Source organism: Priapulus caudatus, unplaced genomic scaffold (genome assembly GCF_000485595.1).
Source record: "Priapulus caudatus unplaced genomic scaffold, Priapulus_caudatus-5.0.1 Scaffold4451, whole genome shotgun sequence".
Taxonomy (NCBI): domain Eukaryota; kingdom Metazoa; phylum Priapulida; class Priapulimorpha; order Priapulimorphida; family Priapulidae; genus Priapulus; species Priapulus caudatus.
Window position 1 is genome coordinate 566 of NW_014581512.1, and position 8,813 is coordinate 9,378.

Sequence of the window (8,813 nt, forward strand, 5' to 3'; positions counted from 1 at the left end):
TGGAGCGATGACTGAGCGATTTCACTCTTGCGTTCGTTATATATGTATTCACGCTAATCTGGAGCATGACTCGTAGCGATTTCAGCTCTTGCCTTTCTATACGCATGTCAGTTCAGCTAATCTGGGAGCATGACTGTCAGCCCGATTTCCACTCTTACTTCTATAGCATGATTCAGCTAATTCTGAGCGATGACTGATGCGATGTCAGCTCATTGCTTCTATATGCATGAATTCAGCCTTAATCTTGTGAGCATTGACTGACGATTTACTCTTACTTCTAATAAGCAATGATTCAACTAAAATTCTGCGAGCATGACCTGATGCGATTTCCACATCTTGCTTCTATAGACATGCCATTCAGTAATCTGGAGCAGACTGAGCGAATTTCACTCTTACTTCTATAGTAATGATTCAAGCTAAATCTGCGATGAGCCATGGACTGTAGCCGATTTCACTACTTTACTTCATATAGATGATTCAAGCTAATCTGGAGCATGACTCGAGCGATTTCACTCTTACTTCTATAGCATGACTTCAGCTAATCTGGAGCATGACTGGAGCGATTTTCACTCTTGCTTCTATCAGCATGCACTTCAGCTAATCTGTGAGCATGACTGAGCGATTCTCACTCTATACTTCTTATTAGTATGCATTCAGCTAATCTGGAGCATGCACTGAGGCGATTTCACTCTTTACTTCTATAGCATGATTCAGGCTAATCTGGCACGCGCATGACTGAGCGATTTCACTCTTGCTTCTATAGCAATGATTCAGCTTAAGTCTGGAGCATGACTGGGTGCGATTCACTCTTACTTTCTATTAGGCATGAATTCAGCTAAATCTGGAGCATGACTGTAAGCGATTCTCACTCTTACTTCATTATAGTAGATTTCACGTCTAATCTGGAGGCATGACTGAGCGAGTTTTCACTCTTACTTCTATGCATGAATTCAGCCTCAATCTGGAGCATGACTGAGGCAATTCACTCTTTACTTCTATTAGTCATGATTCAGCTAATCTTGGAGCATGACTGGAGCCCGATTTTTTGTCTTTGTTATCTCCTGTTCTTAATCTCAATCTTAAGAATATCGTCTCCATTATGGTAACGATTGTTCCATTCTTCTAAAACCACAGACCATCGCTGAACGTGCTGGAGACGTCCGACGGGGCTCGAATTTGGCGCACGACTCCACTGCGGACAGCCCGCTTCATACTTGAACATCCCCGCTGTCCGTGCCGCATATCCCGCAGACTGTGACGTCTCATCGCGCCCGCAGCGCTTAGCGATCAACAGCAAAGCTGTGCCATGCAATCCTGTGTATCATGTCTCTCTGGATTAAATGTGGTTAGCCATTCTTGGTCATGTATAAATATTTATCTATAGGATACGAACAGATAACGTTACATACGGTGTACAGAAACTGTTCGGGTTTTTGCTCTTTAACTCTGATGATCACCCAAATGCTTTTCGTTTCGCTATATAATACGCTATAAATACGAAAACCGCAAAAATACGAAAAATGAGAAGTATTTCGTGTGAAACGGTTATATATACTTATACCGTCACCAGATGGCAGCAGGGAGCTCTAGAATTATCTCGAAATTTAATTATCTGTGACGTCACACTGCTTGCCGAAGAAAAAATAACAGCCGAGAAAAAGCAATGAAAGTGTCAATGGACACTGTAAGCCTCACCACAAATAACGTTTTTATAATATTCAGATATTCATGAACTGCCTATGAAAGCGGAGTCCTTGATGCTGCTTAAACGTAGTAAGATGGAAGAGGATACGCTATATATTCCACGTAGCTGCTATGTACCACCGTGACAATGGTGTTTCCCCCGCCTGCGCCTTTCCGTTTACACCGCGGCCTAGCCGCAAACCGACTGTTCCGGTGAACCACATCAGAGTCTTTCCACTTGAGTCCGCGACCCTAACCCTAACCCTAACCCTAAACCCTAACCCTAACCCTAAACCCTAATTAATTTAATGAACACTAATAAAATTTAATTAAATTAAATAAAATAAAATTAAGTAAATTGTTGTAAATAAATTCATGTAAATGTTTGCGTTAATTGGAAACAATAGGTTAAATGGATAAAGTAGAAAAATACAGAAACAGAAAATAATAATTAAAAACCATGCGGGATTCGAACAACGACCTATGCGCAGACGTTACGCTGGCGCAGCTACCTACTAGCCTTATTCAAAGGCCATATATGAAAAAACCACACATGCCATATGCCTGAACATAACACGTGAAGGGGTCGATGTGAATAACATAGACTCTGATTTGCGTTACGCCAGTCGCGTTTGCCTAGGCCGCGGTGTAAAAGCGGAAAAACACTAGCTTCCGCGCAATAACACAACTTTGGACCAAAGGTCAATTGGTTCGCATGGTTGCATGTGAAATGTATACTCGAGAGTACCGAAGTTGTGACGTCACGTTGGCAACGACAACGCACGGGCTTGGTTCTACACAAGCCACTGGCTCCATCAGGTTTACTGCTAGAAAATGTTTGCTGCGTGTCTGTAACAACGCGGCCTAGTGTAGTGCCGCTGCAGACAGCCGGCTTAAAGCATCGGTAGCCAAGTCGATCTTACAATATTTAAATGAATTTTAAAATTAATTTTTTTTTTCAAATTTTTGATTGATTCGTTAAGTTATTTAATTATTTTTGTTGCTTTCTCACTTCCCATCCTTGGAAAATCTATACTAAACAACCTGCCCAATAATGACTCTCAGAATGATGGCTTACAATCGGCGCTACAAACACGACACGTAGTAGAATGTTACAGAAGCATATGATTAGTGTAGAACCAGCTAGGCTCCTTGTCATGCCCACCGAGTGACGTTCATCACTTCCGTACATCTACGGTTTGCCATCTGTATATCGCAATAATAATTTATAAACCATAAATGAATCACAATTCTGTGACGCCGTAGCATGGCTGCTATTACCGCTTTGTAGCCAATGCATTCGAAATAAATAGATTATGCTGTCGTTCCGACAAATGTTTTTGTAAACTTTACTCTAATACTAATACGACATATATAACCCTAACCTAACCTTATCGGCAGCGCTGGCGAGGATGGGAAATACTAATATTTGCCATTTTAAGATATTGTCAATGCAACCAACCAACGAACCCAAGATGGATGTGTGACACCCACAGACTGTTTGTTATCGGCGAGCGCTGTTTTTTTGCATTAAATGCATAAAAACCGTACCTAATTGCATAATATTTTTTTTACAACATAAAAACCCCTATGCCCCATTATATCATTCACATACCAAAATGAGCAAAATCCGCTTCAAACCTGAACTGACTAATGGCAATATTCCATTTTTCCCAAAAATCGCCGTTGCGCCTCGAAAGTACGCCGACTGACGTGCTTTCAAAATAGCGACCTTCCATATGGGAGCCATAGCAGCATAAACAACTATACCCAATTTCAAACATGTGTGGTCAAACGCTTTCCTGAAGTTATCGTTGACCGAAACCAATGTTGGACGGACGGACGGACGGACGGACGGACAGACGGACATACAGCGGTCAACGACCCATGGCAATAGCTCAGCTTGACGATGTCAAGGCGAGCTAAAAATGCACAAACAGCAACATAACATTTTCCGACGTTCTTCTTTATTTAGCCGACGATTTGTCATCCAACCATTATATCACACGCGCACACACACTCGCAATAACAATTGGTCACTTTTAGCTGCCAAAACATACGGTATCTACCGCACATAGCGATGAGAGAGGCTCAGCAGAGGTCCGCAGCGGGGGGTCTGTCTCGCTCGAACGCCGATCAAACAACCGGATCAAGGCATCGATTGGCGTCGATACATCATCGATACATCATCGATACGCGAAATTATAGATTTCCAACTAAAGATGATAATAACATAAGGAGTAGGGCCGTCTATCGTGCGGATATATTTTTGCTATGTCGGTCCGGCTCTCTTACAAATTACAGTTCATACGCGTTTTCGACGCGTGCGACCCAAAATGCAGATTTTGCCACGCAGATAACGCCAGACAGTGGTGGAATGTAACGAAGTTGAAAGAGTTGAGAATCGAATGCTATCACCGAGTGGGAATATTGCAGGGAATGCAACCGCTCCTATTCTTGCTGGGGATGCCCCCCCTCCTCGTTCACCCTCCCCCACCCTCCCACCGCCACTCTAACACGAACTAACCCTCCCCCTTAACCACGGCAACCGCTATTTAACACACAGACAACCACACCGTCACCCCGGCACTGTTTATTATTATTATTATTAGTAGTAAAATAATTGTTGTTGTTGTTGTTGTTGTTGTTGTTGTTGTCACGCGCTGTTGTTGAGCATTGAGTCAACGACAGAGCAGACGCTTTCGCGCATCGCACGACGCATGCGCGGGACGAGCAGAGACGCACTGACTGTTACCATGGCGACAACGCTCGCGCACTCTACCCTGCTCTACGAGAGCAAGCCACAACCCTGGGCGGCGATAGTCAACGCCGCGCGTTCAACCATTATCCAGAGAGCGCCGCGTCTCAGGGAACGGAGCGCCGCCTACCAGGGTAAACCTTCACCGCTCGCTTCCCACAGACAAACAAACACCTGATTTCACGCCTCACACGGCTGATTACAATTACCTGATCGATTACAATTACGATTACAATGTCAGAAACATCCTAAACAGTCATGTAACCTGCTATCTCCGACAAGTTATAATCGGAGATATAACGTCTCTTTGCACGACACGACACTTCAATCCGAAAATGTTATATTATAAGCATAGTAACGACGTTTGAGACTTCAGAATGATGTCATACGCTACACATGACGTCCCCTGGTACCCCCCCCCCAACGACCGGTGGCCCTCCCATGGTTTAACCTCTACGTTTTCCCATATGGTTGCATCTCGTTTTCTATGATTGAGATATGAGTGGGGGATGGAGAAGATAAATGTAGGGGTTATGGGGGAGGCGGATTTACCTGAGTGGGGTGGCAGCTGGGGGGGTGGGCGTTGGTGGTGTGGTGGTGGAGAGCAGGGAGGCAGCGGGGCGGCGGCTGTGGGCAGGAGGAGGGGCTGGCGCCTTGTGGCGCAGGGGCAGGAGGGGCGGCGGCTGTGGGCAGGAGGAGGGGCGGCCGGCTGTGAGCAGGGAGGAGGGAGGGCCGGCGGCTGTGAGCAGGGCAGGAGGGGGCGGCGGCCTGTGGGCAGGAGGAGGGCCGCGCGGCCTGTGAGCCAAGGGAGGAGGGGGCCGCGGCTGTGAGCAGCGGAGGAGGGGGCCGGCGGGCTGGTGGGCAGGAGGAGCCGGGGGCGCGGCCCCGGCCTGTGACAGCCCAGGGGCCGTATCACCGAGACACGGACACACCGCGGAGAGACCACAGCGAGCAGATCAGCACCCGCCGAGGGGCGGCGGCTGTGGGCAGGGAGGAGGGGCCGGCGGCTCGTGGCGTTAAGCAGCGAGGGCGCGCGGCCTGTGCGGCAGGGGAGGAGCGGCGGCGGCTCGTGGGCAGAGGGAGGGGCGCGCGGCTGTGGGCAGGGAGCGAGGGGCGGCGGCTGCTGGGCTAAAGAGGAGGGGCGGAGCGGCTTGGGCAGGGGAAGGAGGGGGCGGGGCTGTGGCGCAGGCAGGGGAGGGGGCGGCCGGCTGTGGGCAGGGAGAGGCGGCGGGCTGTGGCGAGGAGGAGGGGGCGGCGCTGTGGCAGGCGAGGAGCGCGGCGGCCGGCTGTGAGCAGGGAGGAGGCGGCGGCGCGCTGTGAGCAGGGAGGAGCCGGGGCGCGCGCGCTGTGGGCAGGGAGGAAGGGGCGCGGGCTGTGGGACAGCGGAGGATGGGCGGCGCGTGGGCAGTGACGATTAGATTAACCTAGCCGGCATCAACGCACGCACACAACACAACACACACACACACACAACACACACACGCGCGCGCGCGCGCACACCGCCGCCCACGCCCACACACAAGTTTTCACCGCGTGCACACGGCAGTTTCAATCGATGAATTAAACATAATTTCACCTAACACACGCACAACGCCACCAGCACTGCCCATACGAATCGATGCAGTGAGTGAGTGAGTGAAGTGAGTGACCGTGAGTGAGTGAGTGCAGGAATCGTGAGTGAGTGCAGTGTAGTGAGTGAGTGTGTGACACATCTAACCAAACACAAGCACCCGCTTCTATATGCATACCTCGTGTTCCCCGAGTCCCCGGAACATCCTGCTATACCGCTACGTGCTCACACAACGGCTGGCCACACTAGCCCCCTTCTAGTCGCCACTCTCTTATATTATAAACGAGAACTGTATATATATATATTATATATATATAGAGTATTACTATACCAGGCCGCATAAGCTAACTAATTTTGCCTGAAAAGCGGAGGCCCACATTTATCATGCGTGGTTTGTGTCTCTGGCGCAGTTGACCCCGTAGGTCTATTGGCACCATGTCACATTTCCAAGGTTTATATGCATAGCACCTACATTTATCTGCGCATAACTGCTCCCCCCTTTTGCCTCCCTCAGTTAGCTACGGCCCTATATATATAAATTTATACTCAGGCGAGAAAACAATGTCACAATTATAAATTGCACGACTATTAAACTCCTGTTGATATATATATATATATATATATATATATATATATATATATACATATATATATACATACATACATGTACGGTACTGTGCACTGTGCACCGCTACACACGAGTGAACATGATTCTTTTCATCCACGGAAATTAACACGCGAAAAAAAACGTTCGCGCTGATCAGGCCGCACAACATAGGCTTGAGCGCGCTCACAAACTACAAACAGTGCCGACAGATCATCCGTATGCACGTCATCACACCACGTCACAACTACGTCACAACTACGTCACAACTACGGGCAGCAGCAAGAACTACGTGTGTTGCGTGGCAGACGCCGAAAGCTCTGTTTGAGGGAACAACACACGAACCACACGCACACACGCGCGCTAGCTAACCTCAGACGTGTTCACAGGAACACACGCGCGCGTGAGAAGTAAATCAGTTAAGAAGTATGTACAACTCGACTAGACCTCTACGGACGCGGGGCACGCGCACGCACGCACGTACACGCACGTATGCGCGCGTGTAAGCGCGCACGTACACGCATGTAAGCGCACACGCACGCACGTATGCGCGCATGTAAGCGCGCACGCACGCACGTACACGCACGTATGCACGCACATGCACGTATGCGCGCATGTAAGCGCGCACGCACGCACGCACGTACACGCACGTATGCGTGCATGTAAGCGCGCACATGCACGTATGCGCGCATGTAAGCGCGCACGTACGCACACACGCATACAAGCGCGCGCGCGCGCACACACACACACACACACACACACACACACACAGAAACGCACACGAGCGTCCGGTTAAACTTGAAATGAAATCACCTCAATGGTTCGTATTGGAATGTCAATTAGTATGTAGTAGAAAAATTGCAGACACGCTTTTATCAACCACTTGATTAGGGCGTTGATTGTAGGGGTACATCGCCCTGTCAAGCCCCCATCATTGCAACTCACATATAAAACACTATATATGGGACGAACTCCATAGTGACTCTCTAGTAAATCTATGTTACTCATATATTATAGATGTAGATATATCATATATCTATATATTCTCATACATATATATATATTTATATATTACGAGCGTACGTAGTATGTTTGCGGGCATGAATGCGCGCGCGCGTGTACGTCTGCGCGCACGCGTGTACGTCTGCGCGCACGCGTGCGTGCACACAAACGAGTAAGCATCAGTCATCAACGAATGTGCCAAATAGTAAATCACTATAATTAATATCAATCATTAGCTTGTATTTAGATGGATGCAAATCTCAGCGAGGAACACGATTTGCAATCTTGTAAAGAGTTCATAAGCCGGCAACATGCACGGCATCATCATCAATCATCATCATCATCATCATCATCATCATCATCATCATCATCATCGTTAACACTAAAGACAGCAGCACACAACCATAATTAGAAGCTCCACTACTCCAAGCATTCCAGCATCCAGGTGCGGTACACTCCGCTCCCAGACAGCACAGCACGTTCCCAAACTTTGGTTTCGGCCCGGACGGCCGGAAAACGGTCCGTCGCCATGGCAACTAGCTGTAGCGTCGCTGGAACTCGTGGTGCCATCTGTTGAAGTCTACGTGAAGCACGACCACGCAGCCCGTCGATACGCCGGCTAGGATAAACCTGCGATCGGTGGAAGAGGAAGAAAGAGGAAGAGGAGGATGAAGAAGCAGAGGAAGAGGAAGAGGAAGAGGAGGAGGAAGAGGAGGAGAGAGAGAGATTCATGAATTACGCACATGATCAGGTTGCAATGCGCAAATTGTCCATTACTTTCTCAATGAACCTCGATGGCAACTTATAATAATATCTAGGCAGAGCTTATTTTATCACGTGAAGTCGACTGTTGTTTATGAGGGTGACTTAAGAGATATTCCCAAGTGTCCTTTATAGACATGTGTCCGTTCTATATAGGGTGTCCTTTATAGACAGGTGTCTCTACTATAGGGCTTGTTTCACTGTGTAACCGCCACTCGAGGGAAACCGCAAAAGTGTGCTGTACGTGTAGTTTTTCACTCTAAGGCGATTACTGTTAACACAGGTCCTAAAACCGAAATGTGCGAAAAATCTACACACAAAAATGATCGCTCGAGGTCTCGCGACAGCCGCGCACTTGCACGCACGCACGCACGCACGCAGGCACGCACGCGCTCACACACACACACACACAAACACACACACACATACACACA

At 48.3% G+C, this 8,813-nt stretch overlaps 1 protein-coding gene across 1 annotated transcript in view; it reads right to left on the bottom strand.

Annotated features, from left to right (window-relative positions):
* Positions 1 to 8,653: 8,653 nt before the first annotated feature.
* LOC106819785 (neurobeachin-like) overlaps positions 8,654 to 8,813 on the bottom strand; it is a 4,133-nt gene continuing 3,973 nt past the window's right edge. Inside the window, exon 6 of the mRNA XM_014824371.1 lies at positions 8,654 to 8,665. Coding sequence (XP_014679857.1) covers positions 8,654 to 8,665 — 12 coding nt within the window. The remainder of the gene's footprint in view (positions 8,666 to 8,813) is intronic.